Genomic DNA, 24386 nt, shown 5'->3' with positions numbered 1-24386 from the left:
GCATTTCCCTGATGACTACAGATGCTGAGCATCTTTTCATATGATTATTGGTCATTTCCATATTTTTGAAGAAATGTCTATTCAACTCGTTTGCCCATTAACAAAAAGAGGGGGGTTGTTTTAGTTGTTGAGTTGTAAGAATCTTTTATTACAAATTCTGAATCTAGGTCCCTTATCAAGTATGTGATTAACAAATATTGTCTCCCATTCTCTTGTCTTTTTACTTTGTTGATAATATTGTTTGCGGCATAAAGGCTTTTAATTTCTATGCAGTCCAATTTATCTATTTTTTTTCTTTTGTCATTTATGTTTCTGTGTCATATATAAGAAACCATTGGCTAACCCAAGGTCACTAAGATTTACTCCTGTTTTTTTTTTTTTACAAGAGTTTGGTAGCATTAACTCATACATTCAGGTCTAGGATTCATTTTGAGTTATTTTTCTCATCTGTGGTTTTATGTCTTTCATTACTTTTGTAAAATTCTTGGCTATTATATCTTCAAATATTGCTTCTGCTTCATTCTCTCTCCCCTCTTTTTCTAGGGCTCCAGTTACACTTATCCTGGGTTTAGTCACAGTGCACATGCCTATTAAGCTCTGTTCTATTCTTTCCATTTGTTTTTCTCTCTGTCCTTGAGTTTAGGTATTTTTTTCTTGCCCAGTCTCCAAATTTACTAACCCTCTGTTCTGCTGTGTCCAGGTTGCTATTAAACTGATCCATTGAAATATTCCTTTCAGAAATTACATTTGTCAGTTAAATATTTTCCATTGATTATTTTTTATGGATTTTAATACTCTTAAAATTCTGCATATTTTAATCCATCTTGTTCATGTTTTCTTCTATTTTATAATCTATGGCTTTATTTCATAATAGTTATTTTAAAGTTCTTATCTAAACTTCAATATCTGGTTTATCTGTGGATCTTCTATTACTTATTTTCTTGATTATTGGTCAAATTTTCCTGCTCTTCTCACACCTCATAATTTTTTTTTTACAAACGTTAGACTTTTATATTAAAGATCTATAGACAATTTAGATGATGTTATTTTCTTCTAGGGATAAACACAGACAAATAGGGTGATGTTCTGATTACCTCTGTCTAATCAAGGACGAGCTGGGTTGGGATTGGGGTGCGGTTTCAGTAAGACGGTTCTCTTATGGTTTCTCTCTCTTCTTCATGTGTGATTCCTCTGGGCTTTTGATCAAGAGCCTGGACGGCTCCTGTCTCCTCTGCTCTGAGATTCAGTCCTGCCTTTGAGAGGTTTTAAACGTAGATTTTCAGCCTCCTCATACAACTTCAAAAATAGTGTAAATGTCTTGAAGTGGGAGAATGCTTGTATATTTGAGGCAGGCTCCTTCTAAGCAGAATTAGCTTTCTATGCACTAGAACATGGGGTAATTTTACTCTGCCTATCACGCACAGCTGCTCAGCCTCCTGCACCACCCCAGAACTTAGCGAATGTCCTGTGGGAAAACTGGCTATATGTTTGGGGCTCCTCTATATTTCCAATCCATTACACAACTCACATGATGGTTAAACATCTCACTGGTTCCTCTTTTTCTGTGTAAACTCCCTCTGCCCAGGCCAAACTGGATGAGTCTATGCCCAGAATTAGTACATGTCACCAGGGAAGAAAACAGTGGATATTGTCACTCAGTTCAGACCTCAGCAAAAGATTTATTCAATTGCATTGTAATTTTTGGGACAATGACTGCATAGGTAAAGAGGCCAAGCTAGAAGTCTAAATATGAATATCACTGTGGTCTTTGCAGGAACCTAGACAAGCAAGAAGATCATTTCAGGGTGGACAAGTTTCATTGGAGCTGGGCAGGATGAATCTTCAAGTAATACCTTATGTCCATGATAAGTATTATTAATAGAATCCAATTCTGTTTCAGCATGGCCTTAGAAAGAGGATGGGCTATCTTTAGACGGAGTAAGTCCCCGAGGTTCTCAGACAACATAAAGGTAAAATTCAAAAAAGGAAATACTAGACTGTCTGCTAAAAGATCAGGGTAAGAATCCTAGATTTGTGGCAATATGGCACCAGTATCAAATGTTTTATTGCACTTAATCTAATGATCAAATTAGGAGAAAAGATGAATGTTACTATAATATGTAAAAGTAATGCTTCAGATCATTAATTTCATCTTATTTCGATGTTTTGTTCATTGAATAAACAGTAACCTAATTTAGGGACTTGGTGATGACATTCAAGACGACATTCACTTTAAGAAAACTGATATAACAAAAAATAAAATAGGCTGGGGGTGGTGGCTCATGCCTATAATCCCAGCACTTTGGGAGGCCGAGGTGGGTGGATGACATCATGTGAGGTCAGGAGTTTGAGACCAGTCTGGCCAACATGGTGAAACCCCGTCTCTACTAAAAATACAAAAAATTAGCCAGGCATGGTGGCAGGAGTGTGTAATCCTAGCTACTCGGGAGGCTGAGGCAGGAGAATCGCTTGAACGTGGGAGGCTGAGGTTGCAGTGAGCCGAGATGGCGTCATTGCACTCCAGCCTGGGCAACAAGAGCAAAACTCCGTCTCTAAATAAATAAATAAATAAACTAAAAATCTGTGGTAGGGGGAATGGTGGTAGGGAAGTAGTCACAGGATTCAGTTCAACTAATTGAGTGCTCTCATGTGCTATGCATTGTGCTAAGCACTGGAGATACCCAGAAAAGGCAATGCCGCTTGCTATGGACTGAATGTTTGGATCCTTCCAAAATTCATGTGTTGAAGTTCTAATCTACAGTGTGATGATATTTGGAGGCTGGGCCTTTGGGAGATAATTAGGTTTAGATGAACTTATGGAGGTGAAGCCCCCATAAAGGGATTAGTGCACTTATAAGAAGAGACATGAGAATTTTTTTCTTTTTTTGAGACAGAGTCCCACTCTGTCACTGAGGCTGGAGTGCAGTGGTGTGAGATCTCTACTCACTGCAACCTCTGCCTCCCGGTTTCAAGCGATTCTCCTGCCTCAGCCTCCTGAGTAGCTGGGACTACAGGCGTGAGCTAACCCCAGCTAATTTTTGTATTTCTAGTAGAAACAGGGTTTCATCATATTGATAAGGCTGGTCTCAAACTCCTGGCCTCAAGTGATCCGCCTGCCTCAGCCTCTCAAAGTTCTGGGATTACAGGCATGAGCCAGCAGGCCTGGCGGAGAACTCTTATTTATCTACCCATCCATCCATCACCCCTTCTTCCCTGGCCACCTGAGGATACATCAAGAAGACAGCCATCTGCAAACCAGGAAGAAGGCTTCATCAGCACCCAACCATGCTGGCACCCTGACCCTGGACTTCTCAGCCTCCAAAAGTGTGAGAAATAAATATCTTGTTTAAGTCACCCAGTCTAAAGTATTTTGTTATAGCAGCCCTCATGATAGATTAAAATGTGAGTAATTCAAGCATACCTATTATTTTTAAGCAAGATATACTTGCATTCATTTATGAATTCATTCAAAAATATTTCTAAAACTCCATACCAAGATTTGCATTTATCTATGACTTTATTTAAAAATATTTTTAAAACTCCATATTAGGATTTTCTCAGTAAGATTTGCTTCCTAGTGTTTTTCTAACCTTTATCAAACATAGTATATTCTGACTATGAGAGGGAAGTAGCTTTATCATTACGCTATTGAGCTTGATTAACTAACTAGATCCAAGATGGAAAGAGCATGAGGTCAAACTTTCAAAATTGAGCCAACTTTCTGAGTTTTACTAGCTATTTTGCTTCCTTCTTCCTCAACAAGAGTAGAGAGTTCAGGGAAGAGAAATGTGAGACAGCCAAAAGGAAAATAAAGTCCACACAACAGAATTGTGGTGGAGAAAATAACTTGAAAAGAGATTGAACAGAAGCAATGCAAGACTAGGAGGTGAGACATTGCTATGGGAGGAGAGGTTTTTAGCCTGTCTTTTAAAACAGAAACATCTCAATTGAGGTCTGTTTTCAAAGGAACCCCAACTGGAGGTGGGCTAAGGTGGATAAACTACATTTCTCCTCCAACTATGATTGAGTCACCATTATTAACTATTAATTCTACCAGGCCATTTTATGGTATTATGCCTGTAAATCTTAATTCATAATTAGAAGTATACTTTTTGTTTTGAATTCTTTTCTGCTCTACATCTCTCTACTTACTAGATTTGCCCCTTTTAGAACCTGGTTCAACTTGTCCTGTCTTCTTTGCTGATGGACTAATTAAATGCATGGAAGCCATAATCAATTAATCAGGCTTCAAATATGCTTTTAGTGTTCGATAGCTAGGGGAGAGGAAGACAGTAGCTATTTCGGGGGAAGTCCACGTGGAGCGTTCCAGCTAGACGCGTGATGGCTATAACCGTCCCTGTCTCTCAGCCCGTTTGGGCGCAGGTACAGTTCCTCGGTGTGCGCAACCGATTGAGAGGCATTTCACCCAGGCCCAGATCTGGGGCGCCAGGCGTCCAGGCTTCCGGCCACGCCCCCTTCCCGCGGTTGCTAGGAGACATGATGTCACCGGAAGCGAGGCCTGGGATAGGCTGAGGCGAAGGGAAGCCTCACCCCCTGTGCAGCCCAGGCGCCGGGCGCTGGCTCTCCAGCTGTGTGTAGGCCTGGGGGCGAGGGTCCGTGGAACGTAGCGCCTGCTGCGGCCCCGCCCGCCCGCCGGTCTGGCCGCCGGCTCCCGCCACCTCCGCGCGCTGTCCGGGACCAGCCGCCTGGCGGGCCGCTCCGGTGCGCCTGCCCGCGCTTTTCACTGACAGGCGCTGTTCCCCACAGCCAGCGCCGCCCGCCACGTCCCAGCTCTCGGCCAACGGAGCGGCGCGGCGGGTGACCTTTTTGAGCCCAGCGCGATGAGGGCTCCTTGCTCCCGGCCGGCGCAGCTTCCTGGGCGCCGCCAGCTCGGGCTGGTGCGGTTCCCGCCGCCGCCGCCGCGGACGCCGCTGCTGTGGCCGCCGCTGCTGCTGCTGCTGGCCGCCGTGGCGCCGGCGCGCGGCTGGGAGAGCGGAGACCTGGAGTTGTTTGACTTGGTGGAGGAGGTGCAGCTCAACTTCTACCAGTTCCTCAGGGTGCAGCAGGTAAACAAGAAGGCGCGCGGGGCCGGGCGGAGACGGGCCAGGGCAGGCGGCAGGCGACCCCGGTTCCTCAGAGAGAGCCGGACACGGAGGGCAGAGCTTGGTCATCCCGGGCTCTGTTAGCCCTCAGCCTGGGTCACCGGGGTCCTCAGCCTCGGAAGGACGTGTCCGTCTTCCCCAGATCCTTACTCCTGCTTCAACTTTTCTAGTCCCAGCCCCAGTGACAGGCTGGACCGCGCCGCTAGGCTGGGGTGGCGATGTCTTCTCTCTGCTCTGGCGTTCTGGGGAAGAGCCTTCCCCCTCCAGCTGTGCTGGAGGAAGAAGGAAGAGTGGTGTGGGTAGACTTTTTTTTTTTTTAACACCTACCTTTTGCCTTCCTGTCCCCCTGAATGTGAGAAAGGGCAGCCACTTCTCACCCTAAACTGTCATCTTCCACCGATACTTACCTTATCCTTATTCTTATTTCAGCTGCCTCCCCTCCTCTTCCCTTTTGGGAAAGTAGGAATGCACTGTGGCCAGTGTCTGCGTTGCAAAAGTTTTTCTTACCTTGTACTTTGTCATCTTTTTAGCCTGTTAGATAGATGTTTGTTTCGCAGTTTAGAAATCTGGAGGAATCTGAAGCCTCTACCAGGTTGGAGGTGTTAAGTTTTTTGAGCAGCAAAGGACTTGGGGTGCGATTGGAAGAGAAGCCCCCAATCAGTAATGTAGGAATGGGTTTTTTTTTCCTTTTCCTTTTGTTTCATTTCGTTTTCTTTTTTAGCTTGAAACATTAACTTGTAAAATCCATTTGTTGCTTTTTAGTTCTACCATCGAGGGTGGTTGAGTGAGGGTAGATATCCAGTCTCTACCTGAAGCCTTGTGGGAAGGAAAAGATAACATTTCGCTGATTTCAGGCTTATGGGGTGAAAAATGTACATTTCACACTATCTGATTGAGCCCTTTGTACAATGCTTTGAATAGTTATGGGAGTAAAAAATTAATGTTTACGATAGTTGTCATTCAAGGCACACTTCACGTGACTAGATATGAAATGCACATCCCCCTCCCCCATAGGTTATCATAAATGTGGGTGAACTCTTGAACTTTTACTGAATTTTAATTTTCAGACATTTCATTTTCATTCCATCACTGAATATAAAATTGCTGGGTTGCCAGAGTACCATGAGTCTAGCAATTTTTTATTTTTGTAAGAGTTATAAAGTATAGGCATTTCACACTTCAGATTCATATGTGCAAGCAACTTTGTAATAACTATATTTATGATCTGTTACCTGGAGCCCCTCCCTGCTCATAGACACACTATATATCTCATTTTCAAAGCAAATGATGGAGTATGTGTAAAAATAATTAGTGAAGCTCTGATGACTTTTAAGAATTATTTTAATACTGGGAATAATTAGAATTTATCATCATTGATTACATTCTGTAGGTAAAGCGTCTTAAACATAACCTATCCAAAAATCTTGAAGATCCAGTTATTCATGAAAAATTAAGTGCCTTTAAGAGAACAGAAATTTAGTAGCAGTTTAAAATTTAGATTATGTAATCTAGCTTTGCATGTGAACACTCATAGAATTTTCATTTATAATTTCATGTAACTTGATTTGCATAGTTAATTAGGCAGTATGAACAACCAGAGCACTTGATTCTCTGGACAAAGATGAGAAAATAAAGAAGCATAGATAATCAAGAAGATTCTTTGTCAAGGTAGAATCTGAAAAGAAGGATCCAGAAAATTGTTTTAACCTGTGTTTCTCTATCCAGCTGTATTAAAATTGGAAAGAATGCCAGAAGGAATTTTATTCTGTCCAAGCAGAGAAACTGAATGGAACGAGTTTTTTTCTTTACATTGAATCTTAACTTTGTTAGATGACTTTCAGGGACCAGAAATTTGGTGGAGACAAACGCAACCTGTCCAGGGTCTTTCATGTGCAGTTTTCAAGCTAGAGCCATTTGGTGACTAGTCAAACATGAGGGACCAGAACAAAGTAGGTAGGCTACTGAAAGTGGTGACCTGGCTCTATGCACTAATGTCTTCTTGTTCACGCAGCAGAGATTTATTTGGTGCCTATTGGATTTTAAGCATTGGGAGTTGACCTTTATATAAAACAAAACCCTTAACCTTATAATTCAGTAGGGAGAAACAGACAGTAAACAGCCAGGTAAGTAAATATAAATGTTATATGGTCAGAGCAGGCCTCTGAGAGAAGTTAGGGAGTAAGCCATGTGGGTAATTGTGTTGTAGGCCATTTGGGCTGCCATAGCAAAATGCCATGAACTGGACAACTTTTCAACAGCAGAACTTGATTTCTCACAATTGTGGAGGCTAGGAAATCCAAGATTAAGGCACTGGCAGATTCTGTTTCTGGTGAGGGCCTTCTGGTTCATAGATGGCACCATCTTGCTGTGTCCTCACATGGTGGTAGGGGCAGGGCAGCTTTCTGGGGCTTCTTTTATAAGGACACTAATCTCATCCATTAGGACTCCACCTTCGTGATATAGTCACCTCACAGAGGCCCCACCTTGTATTACTGTCACACTGGGGATTAGATTTCAACATAAGAATTTTGAGGGACGAAAACATTCAGACCATAGCATAGTAGAAGGACATTCAAGGAAGAGCAGACAGTAAGCACAAAGGCCAGGAGGCAGGAGCTTGCTTAGCGTTTGAGGAATAGCAAGGCAGGCAGTGTGGCTGGAGCAGAGTGATCAAGGAGAACAGTAACAGGAGACGAGATCTGAGTCATAGGTGGAAAGGGAAGACCATGTAGGGCTTTGTAGGCCATTGTAAGGACTTCAGCTTTTACTTATAAGTGAGTTGGGGGAGGTGGTGTTTGAACAGAAAAGATACATGGTTTGACTTGAATTTCAAAATGATCTCTTTAGTGTGCTGAGTATAGTCTGTGAGGCATTAGTTGCTTAGAGGGATAGATTGGACCTGGGTGGTAGCAGTGGAGGTGGTGCAAAGTGGTCAGATTCTGGATTTAATTTCAACATGGAGTGAACAGAATTTTACTGATGGCTTGAATGTGGTATGTGAGAGAAAAAGAGAAACTGAAGATAATTCTAAAGATTTTGGCTTCAGTAACTGGAAGGATGCAATTGCCATTTATTGAGATGGAGAAACCTGGACTAGGAGCCTGGTTTGGAGAACATCAGTAATTTGGTTTTTGGACATGCTAAATTTGGGGTGTCTATTAAACATTGAAGTTGAGCTGGTATGTAGGCAATTGGTTATTCAGGTGTAGAGTTACAAGAAGAAAGGTTAGGGCTGTAGATAGGAATTTGGGAGTCCGAGGCACTTAGAGAGTAACTTGAAGCCACAAAATTGGATGAGTTCACCAAGGGAGTGAATGTAAAAGAGAAGAGAAGAGATCTGGGAGCTAAGCCTTGGGGATTCCAGACTTTAAGAGTCAAGGAGCTGGGTGTTTACAGGCTCACGCCTGTAATCCCAGCACTTTGGGAGGCTGAGGCAGGTGGATCACGAGGTTAGGTGTTCAAGACCAGCCTGAACAACATGGTAAAACCCCGTCTTTACTAAAAAGATAAAAATTAGCCAGGCGTGGTGGCAGGCTCCTGTAATCCCAGCTACTCGGGAGGCTGAGTTAGAGAATTGCTTGAACCCGGGAGGCGGAGGTTGCAGTGAGCCAAGATCGTGCCACTGCACTCCAGCCTGGGCAACAGAGCGAGACTCCGTCTCAAAAAAAAAAGAGTCAAGGAGATGGAGGGGAATCAACAAAGGAGATAGAGCAGGAACGACCAGTAAGGTAGGAGGCAAACCAATAGAAGGTTCTCTTCAGTCAAGTGAAAAAAGTGTTTCAAAGAGAAAGGAATCAGCTGAGTTAAATGATGATGATAATTCAAATAAGATGAGCTCTGAGACTTCACCGTTGGAATTAACCATATGGAGGTCACAGGCTACCTCAGTAAGAACTGTTTCGATGAGGTGGTGAGATCAATAGTCTGGATAGATTGGGTTCAGGAGAGAATGAAAGGGAAGCATTGGAGACAATTAATATAGAACATTCTTTTGAGATATCCATATCCTAAACTAGAAGCCAGAGATGGTAGTGACTGACTGTGGCATCTTCTTTATCCCCTTATCCACCAGGTCTATGATAACTCAGTTACTCTCTAAGCTCTGTAATTTGAATAACAGATGACTTAGAACTTGGACCAGACCACCTTATGACCTTGGACAAGTTAGTTGCCTTACTTTTAGGACAGATGGTAGCTTTTTATTTTCTTCATAGTAAGGCACATAGTAGACACCTAAATATTTATTGAATCAAACATTGTAAACATTGTAACTAACTGTAAACTGTAATTCCCCAAACAAGTAGTTGCTTGACAATTTTTACTCAACAGGTTTTACTTCTATGTAATCTTTCACAGCCTTCAGGCAGCAGAAGAATCTTCTTCCATGTATTCTTAGATTTCACATCCATTCTAGAAGTCTAGAAAGGGGTTGCAGAAGTCTTTGTTGGGGGATATATACAGATGATTTATTAGTCATTCATACCATGTTTAGAATGACTTTAATAATAGGGCATTCCAATTTGGATATTGCATCTTTTCAGAGGAGATGGGGGGAAGATGAGAGAGGAGTGTAGGAAAAAAGATGTGCTATTGAAAGATCTTTCGTTACCAACTTAAATTATAGGTTCCTGCACAGTATTTATGTTTTGTGTAATGGCACTTGCTTCTTGGACACCTGTACTTCTTGTGGGGTCAGTGGCCATTTTGTATTTCTTTTTTTTTTTTTTTTTTTTTTTTTTTTTGAGATGGAGTCTCGCTCTGTCGCCCAGGCTGGAGTGCAGTGGCACGATCTTGGCTCATTGCAACCTCTGCCTCCTGGGTTCAAGCAATTCTCCTGCCTCAGCCTCCCGAGTAACTGGGATTACAGGCACCTGCCACCATGCCTGGCTAATTTTGTATTTTTAGTAGGGATGGGGTTTTGCCATGTTGGTCAGGCCGATCTTGCACTCCTGACCACGGGTGATCCACCCACCTCGGCCTCCCAAAGTGTTGAGATTACAGCCGTGAACCACTGCGCCCAGCCTCTATATTTCTTTTAATTGTCTTTTGGGACCACGACTTTCCTTATCCTTTGTATACAGTAATTCTAGCCAACAGTAAACACTTCATATTCATTTAAAAAATCTGTGAGTTGAAATAATGACAAGCTAAATTATCTTAAATTTTGTAGTATTTACTTTATGCTGAAGTCAGAGTTGTCTTCATGGTGCCAGTCAGTCATTACAGACTTCTATTTATATAGCTAGAAAATGTGCTTCATTCTCTTTCTCTCGTGTTTTATAACTGAATCCTTATATTCAAAGGAATGCTGAAACTTGGTTAACAGAAGAAAAGCAGAACAGGAATGTGCTTATAAAATATTTGGATTTTAATTTTTAAATAGGAATTAATAAACCTTTTAAGCCTGTATTTTCAAATGTACAGATTAGCCAGCCTGTTTAGAGGAGGGACAATTATTGCCCATTCATCCGTGCCCCATGGTTGGGAGAAACTTCCTGAAAAAAACACCACTGATCACTAGACCCATCTCTCACATCTTACCATGGCGGTGTGAGTTACCTTGCTGGAGGGTGTTTGCCTTTGCTCTGTTTTGCTTGATTAGGAAGAGCTAATCAATCAGAAAGCTATGAGCAGTGGGAATCAGTCTCTTTGCACCTCTCTGCCCAGACCAATAAGGCAATTATCCTAACCAGACTTACCCTTGAGCATACTGTCTCAAAGTCTAGAACGTAGAGGAGAGGGCACAAATTGCTAGCAAGCCCGTTTGGCCATCACATCTAACCTGTATTCTTCAATAGCTGTATCAGTTATAAAGGTTCATCTCTTGTCTGCACGACTCCTGTGTCCACTCAGTTTTTTGAATGGGAAAAACCAGTTAATGGGTCCTCTCCAAAGCCCATCACAGTCCTTTTTAGAAATGAAGATGATGATTTCATTCATGAATGATGGTGAATTTGTACTGTGATTATCAATTTTGTCCAGTGATTCTTGCAGTGGAATCCACTGAGCTTGTGGTGTTGAGTGTAGTTCAGTCTTTCTCTGTGGAGTCTATTCCTTTGTATATGTGTGTTGTGTAATAATAGCTTCCCCATTTTTATTGTAGGATCCATTCTTTTTTAATTTGGAGAAAGAGATACACAAAATCTAGAATGGTAGATAACCTTTCAGTCATTTATATTTCTGATGTAGGCATGCATAGCGTTAGAGCTGAATAAGTACTTGTTTAATTGTATACATCTTTGAATTAGATAGAATTATAAAATTAGTTTTCTTATATACACACTCATTTTGTGATATGTGTAGTTTAGTGGAAGTTGCCTGAGCCAATTTTGTGGGATAAAGCAGGTCTATTGTGGAAATTTTGCCACGTGTAATCTAGAGCTGATGGAACAGAGACTTTCTTTTTTTAAGTTTCCTTTTTCCTTTTATGCTATTCTCAGTTTTTTCTTTACGCTTATTATGAGAACACTCTTAGAATATTGTATCTTTTGTTGTTCATAGACACTAGCTTAAGTTGAACTGGGAAAGTGGAATGGCTTCTGCTATTACAATTATTCCTAGAAATATATTCTAAAATATTATATGGGTCACCATTTTACCTAGTGAATCGTTTAATGTGGTTAATTTCACAATCATATTTTGTTCAATGTTAAGAATAAAACAGAGGTTAAGGTTATTTGACTTGATTGCTGAGAGGAGAATTTATATGGCAGTTGTAAGTAATGCCAATAAAAGTTGTTTGATAAAATGCCTAGTGTCTATAATAAACCTTTTCTCAGCTTTGTTATGCTCTCTCTCAGGAAACTGCTTATTCCACAAATGGTACTATGTGACTTTCAGAACTGTTTTCTACTGTGGGCATTATTGGGTCTATTTAGACAGTAATGATACCAGTTAATTCCACCTAGTTAAAAACAATTCCAAAGCCTTTCTTACAGAGTTATACAAAAATAAAGGAAAGGAATTGCAGTGGAAAGAGATTTCTGATTGGATGAAGCAGGACTCTAGATCATTTTGTAATGAAGTCACAGTCATATTTTCAGAAATCTTTATTTTCATCAAAACACTTAATTGTAAAAGATGGGCCCTATAGTAATGAATGTAAAAGTATGATTACATGTTTTAAATAACAGCATAGTATTTCATTTTAAGAACTGAATAGTTGATATTTAAGTATTACTTATATTTACTGAAATTTTTTGTCTAAAGGTGTCATTAGGACCTAATTAGAAATTTAATCTAGAATTTATGTTTCATTCCGAATCTATCTTATGTAATACTAAATTAAGCAAGGTTAGGATTCATTCACCATATTTGATAAGTGTTTCTGATTACGTCATCCAGCAACTGAAATCTCATATGTAACCAGGCATATTGCAAAAGCAAGGGTGTGCCACGTTCTACATTTTCGTTAGAATATGTGTATAAAACAATATACTTCATTATCAGATAGATGCCTGTTTTATTGCTACTGAGGCAGTAGGCATTAAGCTCTGTACAGCTACACAGTCAACTAATAGTATTTGAGTTGTTTAATATTAAAGCTAATAATCTGAGATCAAGAATTAAAGGACATGCCATAGTATATGCAGCAGCGTTAAAATGGAGAAAAGCAACATTAAGGTGCCACTAAGAGCAAATGCTAGAATTCTAAAACGTAGTAATTTCCTTGTTTAAACACATTCTGGAATACATACAACTCCTGGTTATAGAAGGAACAAGAATTTTAAACTGTTACATGAAACCCAACTGTGGCATGTATAGTGAGCGGTAGTCAAAATGAGTTATGACCAGAAAGAAAAAGATCATTGTTGCCATTTACGGGGAAAGTATGAATAGACCATGAAGAAATCTTAGGGTCCATACACATGAGGAAGGTAGAAACTTCTTATTTCTAGTCAATCCTTAAGGACTTTATTTATACCATTAAAACAGGTCAGGTTAAGGAATCTATTCCATGACCAACTGAATTTATACTTTAAAAAGAAACCTCTGACTTTTAGAAAAAATTTTTTAATTGTAAATCTTATTAGCAGTTATTTTCAATTACCACACTTTTCGTTAACAGATAAGATTACTATTTAGGTTATTTTCTGGCTTTAAGTGGTGTTTTGTATTGATAGTTGGTGATTAAATTTGATTTGCAGAAGTTAACATGTATAAATATATATAATATATTAATATATATAAGTATATATAATATAAATATATATAAAGTAGGAAGTCTGGAAATTGTGATTTAATTATATCATACAGTGTATTTCTTTATGGATCTTTTATATGTAGTAGGAAATAGACTTCTTGTGTGTTTTTTTGTTTGTTTTTTTTGAGATGGAGTCTCGCTTTGTCACCCAGGCTGGAGTGCAATGGCGCAATCTCGGCTCACTGCAAGCTCCACCTCCCAGGTTCATGCCATTCTCCTGCCTCAGCCTCCCGAGTAGCTGGGAGTACAGGCGCCCGCCACCATGCCTGGCTAATTTTTTTTTGTATTTTTAGTGTAGACGGGGTTTCACCGTGTTAGCCAGGATGGTCTCGATCTCCTGACCTCGTGATCCACCTGTCTCGGCCTCCCAAAGTGCTGGGATTACAGGTGTGAGCCACCGCACCCGGCCGACTTCTTGTGTTTAAAGCATTTTAGTTTAGACATTTGATAAAGTTCAAATGACAGCCATATTGTGCAGTTCTATAGTAGTTTTATGCAATCAATGTGTGACTTGTTATGTCACACGTTTGGAAGTATATAAGATTTAACTTAAAGTAAATTAGATTGATTTTGCAAGTGTTTATTGTGGAAAGCTTCACAGTTTTTCAACATGCTGCCATCTCTTAAAACATCACTGAAGCTTCTTGTTTTGAATTGCCTTCAAAGCTTGCTGCATATTCTTCACATTAGTCTCATTAGTAGTAAATCTTAAAGTTCGGTTTGATTTTTGGCTATAGCTAATAGTCATTTGGAGCTAAATTTGGTGACTAAATTAGGTTAGCAAGCTCGGATAAATAGTTTGTATTGATAAAAAGATCTGAATATAAATTTCATGTAGTGCTCAAAGACTGCCTTGAGGACTGTTCTCAAAGAAAAGTTCCAGAGAAGTTTTGAGTGATATTGACACAAAGTAATAAATCTGTAGCTTTACAAGGTAATAGAATGTATTAGAGCAAATGACTCATGGACTACTTATTACTTCGTGGGTAGCAATTTTTTTTTAAAAAGTTTGCCCGCAGGATAAAAATGTGTAAATAAAAGTGATCTTAATTTTAGAGAAGTGGGAAAATATAGAGCTAGAAAAAAAATTTCAATTATCTGCCTGCTTTTAATAAAAAACAAAGATCATGATAGTATTCATTATATATTTTTATAATAAAGCAAGTTAAAACCGAGTGGCAGAGGAATTAGAATAAATGTTAGAGATAGAGGCAGTAGCTGAGAATACCACTGAGGAAGAAAGCAGGATACACAGAGAGAGAAAACGTATACAGAAAAATGCATAAATACAAATATAAATGAAAATGGAGTAATATCTCCATCTTGTGGCCTTCTTTGGATATTGCTGTTAAAAATGTTGAGGGGTTGTATTTTCACAACTGTAGGCATAAGTAAGAATAAAATATGAGACAGATGAAAACAAAACATGAGTCAGAGAGAGTTCTTGCAGTATTTTGCAGGGCCTTTTAAGACCGAGCTTCCCAACTGGTGTGCTGCAAGCGTGCTGAGATAGTGATGCCCTCCCTTGAGCAGCCTTAACAGTTTACTCCAGTCTGTCTTACAAATACAATTTTCTGTTACGTGCCATGGAATGAAAGAAGTTGGGAAAGCACTGCTAAGGCATGCAGTTCTGATGCTTTTCTTCCAGGGGAAAATTTGTGAGAGAGAGAGGGTGCATGTGTGTGTGTGTATTCATTTATATACTTGTAAGTATGTGTGTATAGTAAATATATTTATAAATTTATGAGTGTATAGGCTGAGTATATAAATTTATGAGTATAAAATGTTCAGCTTGTAAAGTATATATATATGGTGAATATAAAAGTATATATGTAAACATAAAATTGTTTTGTAAAATGATTCTTATCAAAATCTTTCCTATACTAAAGATCCTTGTTTAGCTCTTGTAGAAACAAAAGTATTGTTAAAGTATGGGTGAGGGAATTTAGATAGAGACGAAATCAGTAAGTCTTTGATTAATTAGCATTCCTTACTTGATTACTTAGCCTGGATGTCGGAATGGCCATTAAATGTTACCAAAGTTTACAATAACTCTAGAGTAATACTTTAATGATCTGTAATGATCCGCTGTATGAAGAGGATACAAATGACTTTGAAATGTATAAGTATTCAAATTCTGGGTAGCCTAATGAAATATTTTGTGACACTAGGGGATAAGATAATATTTTACATACAAATCTTGACTGACAGATATTTCAGATTTTTGACAGCTGACAGACTTTTTCAAGCCATTGATCCCTTAGAGCAGCACTGTGCAATAGATTTGTGATACAAAACACAGAGGTGATGTTAAATTTTCTAAAAGTCACATTTAAGAATGTAAAAAACAGGTGAAATTAATTTTTTTTTTGGAAATGGAGTCTTTCTCTGTTGCCCAGGCTGGAGTGCAGTGGCACAATCTCTGCTCACTGCAACCTCCTCCTACTGGGTTCAAGCGATTCTCCTACCTCAGCCTCCCTAGTAGCTAGGATTACAGGAGTGTACCACCATGCCCAGCCTGAAATTAATTTTGATAATGTATTTTATTTAACCCAATATACTAAAATATTATTCCAACATGGAGTCACATTTTCAAAAATTATTATTATTTTTTGATACAGAGTCTCGTTCTGTTGCCCAGGCTGGAGTGCAATGGCACGATCTCAGATCACTGCAACCTCCGCCTCCCGGGTTCAAGCAATTCTCCTGTCTCAGCCTCCCAAGTAACTGGGACTATGGGCACATACCACCACGCCCAGCTAATTTTTGTATTTTTAGTAGAGACGGGGTTTCACCATATTGGTCAGGGTGGTCTCGAACTCCTGACGTCAGGTGATCTGCCCACCTTGGCTTCCCAGAGTGCTGGGATTACAGGCGTGAGCCACTGTGTCCAGCCAAAAATTATTAATGAAGTATTTCACATTTTAGTTTTTTGTACTAAGTCAGCAAAATCCGTGTATTTTACATTTATACTTCTAGCACACCTTAATTTGGAAGCCAAATTTTGATTGAAAATACTTGATCTGTATTGAGATTTCATAAGGCATATAGCTAACAGGTACATTCACGTACCCAAATCGTTATAAGCAAGTTTCCAGTAACTCAATAGAATATCAGTTTTTCAATTTAAATATAAATTAATTAAAATTAAAATTTTGGTTTCTCAGTTGTACTGGCACATTTTAAGTGCTTAAATATGTCTAATGCTTATTGGATAGCATACATTGGATAGCCTTAGGGAATTAACATTTATATATTGTGTAGATATAGCTAAATGTTTTTGGATAAAATCACTGATTATTGTTTCCACTGATGATTGTTTCCATTTTGTTAGGGACATAGTTTGTAGTTTTAATATTTTTTTAAACGCAGTGTAGCTTTTGTTGTTTTGTTTTTAGGTTGTTCCAATTGTGCTAGCTATCATATTCCTAGTTAGTTATCTATAGTGTACATTTTGACCATGCTTTGTTCTGTAAAGGCTATTGGTATAAAGTTCATGCTGTTCTAGGAACATTGGTTGTCTGAACTTCCATGCATAGGCTTGTCTGCTAAGGGTGGTTTCAGGTAATCACTTTAATTAAAGTTGGTCATTTGCTTTTGCTAGCTCATCTATTATATTTTATAATTCTTTAAGTGTTATTTATTAACAATATATTAGGTCGTTAGTGATATTTTGACCAAGAAATCACTGGAGTTCCTATTTTGTAGTTTTAGCTTTCAGGGTGCCCATTCTCCCTATTCTGAAACTCATACATCTTATATATTGCTAGCTATGAAATATTCACTATATTCTCTCCTGTCATCTGTTTTGATTATTATAGTATCTTTAATTAAATGATTTAAAATAGAGATTGCTAGGTGCATTTCTGTTTGTGTGCCAGTCTGTTGGCTCTTCATAATACCAATCAGGGATTCTAACATCACCCTTTTTTACTAGCTGCCTCTGCTACCTTTTCATAACTCCTAATGATTACAGCTTTCCTTTGAACTGAATGATTAATTAATGATCTTTTTGCCTTTACCTTTTGTAATTTCTTAAATAGCTGAGAAAAAGAAGTAGATTTTACTGTTGACAGTTCTTACACATACTTAGCTCCTGTTACTTCAAATGGATCTGGTACATCCAGGAAATTGTACTGGTGTCCAAGATCTTAAACATTCTATGCTGAGGGAAAAACAACAACAAAACAAAAATTTTAAAACTGACAATAGAGTCCTGAAGTTTGTGGAGACCTCACGAGTATCTGTTTCCTTACATAGGAGTCTCTTCTGTAGCACTCCCAGCAGATGGTCTTCTAGCCTGCTTGATGGTGTCTAACAATAGGGATTATGAAACAACCTGTTAAGTTTTTGTATACTACTCCTCAGTGGAAATTTTATTCTTAAAGCCCAAATCGTAATTCTTATCTACTTTCAACATACTCACTGTCTTCTGGAGTACCCCTGAATGTATACTTCTTCTAAATAATTTTTCTGTGTGCCTTAAAATAAAATGCACAAGGGAAATAATTATTTGTTGATTTTCTCCATGCAGTAAGGCCTTTTTTTAAAAAAAATACAGCCAGACTGAGGGGGCTACTTGTTTTCATTGACTTTAGATATGTACCAAGGCCACCCTAAAGAAGGCTCAAGCCACCATAGTTATAGTTGTCTTGGCACGGCATTAGGCATGATTTGTGGTTACTATATACAATTCCCAGGGTTTATCAAAGTCAGCAATAGGAAATTTATGGAAGATTGAAAAATAAGATGATTTCTTGTATGACATCTTTGATAACAGAGGCCACAGAATAAACTTAATTAAAAATGTAGCCAGAAATTGCTATAGACTCTTGAAGCAGCACCCCTGTGTACAGTTGTGCAGTTTGTGTATCTGCTTCAAACCTGTCACTGTGTTATAAAAATGTTTTAGACTTTGGCATTGTTAAGAATTGCACATAGGTGGTTAAACTGTGAAGTAAATAATTTCTCTTTGATAATTGAAATATTGTATTTCTGCAGGTGGAATTTTAATTTTCAGGCCCGTCTTGAGTGTGAGTTTCTCTCTCCTCTCTCTTCACCTCTCCCTAGTGGCTTTATAGATGTTTTTACTCTTTTCTCTGAGACACCTAGGCAAGAACTAGGTCTTAAATAGGTGGCTTAGGGCTCCCTCCTGAGGTTACATTGGAGCCATTGCAGATCCAGATACCAAGCCTGCAGGTCCCTTGGCCTGGTCTGGACTGTGGGGCTAAAACCATTGCCTCTTAACATCTCAGATACATAATGTTTTATAAGTTGTAGCCTCAGGCAGTGTCCTTCTCACTTTTCACATTTTTTTTTCCCCACAGGCGGTGGATTGCCACTGCAACCCCTGATTTCAAGCAGCAAGCCTGGCTGTGATCTCAGGCCTTGGCAGAGTACTTTCAGTCCTCACCACTCTATGGGAGTCAGACTTCTGGTTTCGTCTGCCTGCTTGTAGTCATGGAGCCCAGGACGCCTATAGCTTAACCCCTGTTTATGGCTACAGGTTTTCATTTGTTTTTGTCTATAGAGATGCTTAACAAGTTTTTGATCATGGCTATGTGTTTATAATTTTCTCTCTTTAAATTTTAACATTGGTGTATGTTTGGAGTGGGGTTTCGGAGGAAGTCTCTCAAATACTTAGAGTGCAGTTTTCATGTTGGAACATTTTTAAAAGTTATGTTTATTTTATAATTTTTTTTAATGTTCATTTTCTTATTTTTTTTTATTATACTTTAGGTTTTAGGGTACATGTGCACAATGTGCAGGTTTGTTACATATGTATCCATGTGCCATGTTGATTTCCTGCACCCATTAACTCATCATTTAGCATTAGGTATATCTCCTAATGCTGTCCCTCCCCCCTCCTCCAACCCCACAACAGTCCCCGGAGTGTGATGTTCCCCTTCCTGTGTCCATGAGTTCTCATTGTTCAATTCCCACCTATGAGTGAGAACATGCAGTGTTTGGTTTTTTGTCCTTGCGATAGTTTACTGAGAATGATGTTTTCCAGGTTCATCCATGTCCCTACAAAGGACACGAACTCATCATTTTTTATGGCTGCATAGTATTCCATGGTGTATATGTGCCACATTTTCTTAATCCAGTCTATCATTGTTGGACATGTGGGTTGGTTCCAAGTCTTTGCTATTGTGAATAGTGCCGCAATAAACATACGTGTGCATGTGTCTTTATAGCAGCATGATTTATAGTCCTTTAGGTATATACCCAGTAATGGGATGGCTGGGTCAAATGGTGTTTCTAGTTCTAGATCCTTGAGGAATCGCCACACTGACTTCCACAATGGTTGAACTAGTTTACAGTCTCACCAACAGTGTAAAAGTGTTCCTATTTCTCCACATCCTTTCCAGCACCTGTTGTTTCCTGATTTTTTTAATGATGGCCATTCTAACTGGTGTGAGATGGTATCTCACTGTGGTTTTGATTTGCATTTCTCTGATGGCCAGTGATGATGAGCATTTCTTCATGTGTTTTTTGAATGCATAAATGTCTTCTTTTGAGAAGTGTCTGTTCATGTTCTTTGCCCACTTTTTGATGGGGTTGTTTGTTTTTTTCTTGTAAATTTGTTTGAGTTCATTGTAGATTCTGGATATTAGCCCTTTGTCAGATGAGTAGGTTGCAAAAATTTTCTCCCATTCTGTAGGTTGCCTGTTCACTCTGATGGTAGTTTCTTTTGCCGTGCAGAAGCTCTTTAGTTTAATTAGATCCCATTTGTCAATTTTGGCTTTTGTTGCCATTAGTTTTGGTGTTTTAGACATGAAGTCCTTGCCCATGCCTATGTCCTGAATGGTATTGCCTAGGTTTTCTTGTAGGATTTTAATGGTTTTAGGTCTAACATTTAAGTCTTTAATCCATCTCGAATTAATTTTTGTATAAGGTGTAAGGAAGGGATCCAGTTTCAGCTTTCTACATATGGCTAGCCAGTTTTCCCAGCACCATTTATTAAATAGGGAATCCTTTCCCCATTTCTTGTTTTTGTCAGGTTTGTCAAAGATCAGATAGTTGTAGATATGCGGCATCATTTCTGAGGGCTCTGTTCTGTTCCATTTATCTGTGTCTCTGTTGTGGTACCAGTACCATGCTGTTTTGGTTACTGTAGCCTTGTAGTATAGTTTGAAGTCAGGTAGCGTGATGCCTCCAGCTTTGTTCTTTGGGCTTAGGATTGACTTGGTGATGCGGGCTCTTTTTTGGTTCCATATGAACTTTAAAGTAGTTTTTTCCAATTCTGTGAAGAAAGTCATTGGTAGCTTGATGGGGATGGCATTGAATCTATAAATTACCTTGGGCAGTATGGCCATTTTCACGATATTGATTCTTCCAACCCATGAGCATGGAATGTTCTTCCATTTGTTTGTATCCTCTTTTATTTCATTGAGCAGTGGTTTGTAGTTCTCCTTGAAGAGGTCCTTCACATCCCTTGTAAGTTGGATTCCTAGGTATTTTATTCTCTTTGAAGCAATTGTGAATGGGAGTTCACTCATGATTTGGCTCTCTGTTTGTCTGTGGTTGGTGTACAAGAATGCTTGTGATTTTTGTACATTGATTTTGTATCCTGAGACTTTGCTGAAGTTGCTAATCAGCTTCAGGAGATTTTGGGCTGAGACGATGGGGTTTTCTAGATATACAATCATGTCATCTGCAAACAGGGACAATTTGACTTCCTCTTTTCCTAATTGAATACCCTTTATTTCCTTCTCCTGCCTGATTGCTCTGGCCAGAACTTCCAGCACTATGTTGAATAGGAGTGGTGAGAGAGGGCATCCCTGTCTTGTGCCAGTTTTCAGAGGTAATGCTTCCAGTTTTTGCCCATTCAGTATGATATTGGCTGTGGGTTTGTCATAGATAGCTCTTATGATTTTGAGATACGTCCCATCAATACCTAATTTATTGAGAGTTTTTAGCATGAAGGGTTGTTGAATTTTGTCAAAGGCCTTTTCTGCATCTATTGAGATTATCATGTGGTTTTTGTCTTTGGTTCTGTTTATATGCTGGATTACATTTATTGATTTGCATATGTTGAACCAGCCTTGCATCCCAGGGATGAAGCCCAGTTGATTATGGTGGATAAGCTTTTTGATGTGGTGCTGGATTCGGTTTGCCAGTATTTTATTGAGGATTTTTGCATCAATGTTTATCAAGGATATTGGTCTGAAATTCTCTTTTTTGGTTATGTCTCTGCCAGGCTTTGGTATCAGGACGATGCTGGCTTCATAAAATGTGTTAGGGAGGATTCCCTCTTTTTCTGTCGATTGGAATAGTTTCAGAAGGAATGGTACCAGTTCCTCCTTGTACCTCTGGTAGAATTCGGCTGTGAATCCATCTGGTCCTGGACTCTTTTTGGTTGGTAAGCTATTGATTATTGCCACAATTTCAGAACCTGTTATTGGTCTATTCAGAGATTCAACTTCTTCCTGATTTAGTCTTGGGAGGGTGTATTTGTCGAGGAATTTATCCATTTCTTCTAGATTTTCTAGTTTATTTGCATAGAGGTGTTTGTAGTATTCTCTGATGGTAGATTGTATTTCTGTGGGATCAGTGGTGATATCGCCTTTTTCATTTTTTATTGCATCTATTTCATTCTTCTCTCTTTTCTTCTTTATTAGTCTTGCTAGCGGTCTATCAATTTTGTTGATCTTTTCAAAAAGCCAGCTCCTGGATTCATTAATTTTTTGAAGGGTTTTTTGTGTCTCTATTTCCTTCAGTTCTGTTCTGATTTTAGTTATTTCTAGCCTTCTGCTAGCTTTTGAATGTGTTTGCTCTTGCTTTTCTAGTTCTTTTAATTGTGATGTTAGGGTGTCAATTTTGGATCTTTCCTGCTTTCTCTTGTGGGCATTTAGTGCTATAAATTTCCCTCTACACACTGCTTTAAATGTGTCCCAGAGATTCTGGTATGTTGTGTCTTTGTTCTCATTGGTTTCAAAGAACATCTTTATTTCTGCCTTCATTTCATTATGTACCCAATAGTCATTCAGGAGCAGGTTGTTGAGTTTCCATGTAGTTGAGCGGTTTTGAGTGAGTTTCTTAATCCTGAGTTCTAGTTTGATTGCACTGTAGTCTGAGAGACAGTTTGTTATAATTTCTGTTCTTTTACATTTGCCAAGGAGAGCTTTACTTCCAACTATGTGGACAATTTTGGAATAGGTGTGGTGTGGTTCTGAAAAAAATGTATATTCTGTTGATTTGGGGTGGAGAGTTCTGTAGATGTCTATTAGGTCCACTTTGTGCAGAGCTGAGTTCAATTCATGGATATCCTTGTTAACTTTCTGTCTCGTTGATCTGTCTAATGTTGACAGTGGGGTGTTAAAATCTCCCATTATTATTGTGTGGGAGTTTAAGTCCCTTTGTAGGTCACTCAGGAGTTGCTTTATGAATCTGGGTGCTCCTGTGTTGGGTGCATATATATTTAGGATAGTTAGCTCTTCTTGTTGAATTGATCCCTTTACCATTATATAATGGCCATCTTTGTCTCTTTTGATCTTTGTTGGTTTAAAGTCTATTTTATCAGAGACTAGGATTGCAACCCCTGCCTTTTTTTGTTTTCCATTTGCTTGATAGATCTTCCTCCATCCCTTTATTTTGAGTCTATGTGTGTCTCTGCACGTGAGATGGGTTTCCTGAATACAGCACACTGATGGGTCCTGACTCCTTATCCAGTTTGCCAGTCTGTGTCTTTTAATTGGAGCATTTAGCCCATTTACATTTAATGTTAATATTGTTATGTGTGAATATGATCCTGTCATTATGATGTTAGTTGGTTATTTTGCTCGTTAGTTGATGCAGTTTCTTCCTAGCTTTGATGGTCTTTACAATTTGGCATGTTTTTGCAGTGGCTGGTACCAGTTGTTCCTTTCCATGTTTAGTGCTTCCTTCAGGAGCTCTTTTAGGGCAGGCCTGGTGGTGACAAAATCACTCAGCGTTTGCTTATCTGTAAAGTATTTTATTTCTCCTTCACTTATGAAGCTTAGTTTGGCTGGATATGAAATTCTGGATTGAAAATTCTTTTCTTTAAGAATGTTGAATATCGGCCCCCACTCTCTTCTGGCTTGTAGAGTTTCTGCCGAGAGATCAGCTGTTAGTCTGATGGGCTTCCCTTTGTGGGTAACCCAACCTTTCTCTCTGGCTGCCCTTAACATTTTTTCCTTCATTTCAACTTTGGCGAATCTGACAATTATGTGTCTTGGAGTTGCTCTTCTCGAGGAGTATCTTTGTGGCGTTCTCTGTATTTCCTGAATCTGAATGTTGGCCTGCCTTGCTAGATTGGGGAAGTTCTCCTGGATAATATCTTGCAGAGTGTTTTCCAACTTGGTTCCATTCTCCCCGTCATTTTCAGGTACACCAATCAGACGTAGGTTTGGTCTTTTCACATAGTCCCAAATTTCTTGGAGGCTTTGTTCATTTCTTTTTATTCTTTTTTCTCTAAACTTCCCTTCTCGCTTCATTTTATTCATTTCATCTTCCATCAGCGATACCCTTTCTTCCAGTTGATCGCATCTGCTACTGAGGCTTCTGCAATCTTCGCGTAGTTCTCGAAACTTGGCTTTCAGCTCCATCAGCTCCTTTAAGCCCTTCTCTCCATTGGTTATTCTAGTTATCCATTCTTCTAATTTTTTTTTCAAAGTTTTTAACTTCTTTGCTATTGTTTTGAATTTCCTCTCATAGCTCAGAGTAGTTTGATCGTCTGAAGCCTTCTTCTCTCAACTCGTCAAAGTCATCCTCCATCCAGCTTTGTTCCGTTGCTGGTGAGGAACTGCGTTCCTTTGGAGGAGGAGAGGTGTTCTGCTTTTTAGAGTTTCCAGTTTTTCTGCTCTGTTTTTTCCCCATCTTTGTGGTTTTATCTACTTTTGGTCTTTGATGATGGTGATGTACAGGTGGGTTTTTGGTGTGGATGTCCTTTCTGTTTGTTAGTTTTCCTTCTACCAGACAGGACCCTCAGCTGCAGGTCTGTTGGAGTTTACTAGAGGTCCACTCCAGACCCTGTTTGGCTGGGCATCAGCAGCAGTGGCTGCAGAACAGCGGATTTTCGTGAGACCACAAATTCAGCTGTCTGATAGTTCCTCTGG

General features: G+C 39.2%; 1 protein-coding gene across 1 annotated transcript in view; it reads left to right on the top strand.

Annotated features, from left to right (window-relative positions):
* Positions 1 to 4502: 4502 nt before the first annotated feature.
* The window catches only part of DNAJC1 (DnaJ heat shock protein family (Hsp40) member C1), a 208497-nt gene continuing 188613 nt past the window's right edge, over positions 4503 to 24386 (top strand). The window contains exon 1 of the mRNA XM_055296733.2: positions 4503 to 5066. Coding sequence (XP_055152708.1) covers positions 4842 to 5066 — 225 coding nt within the window. The 5' untranslated portion in view covers positions 4503 to 4841. The remainder of the gene's footprint in view (positions 5067 to 24386) is intronic.

Source organism: Symphalangus syndactylus, chromosome 10, assembly GCF_028878055.3.
Source record: "Symphalangus syndactylus isolate Jambi chromosome 10, NHGRI_mSymSyn1-v2.1_pri, whole genome shotgun sequence".
NCBI lineage: Eukaryota > Metazoa > Chordata > Mammalia > Primates > Hylobatidae > Symphalangus > Symphalangus syndactylus.
Note: the sequence above shows the minus strand (reverse complement) of the source record. Positions and strands in the feature narration are given on the sequence as shown.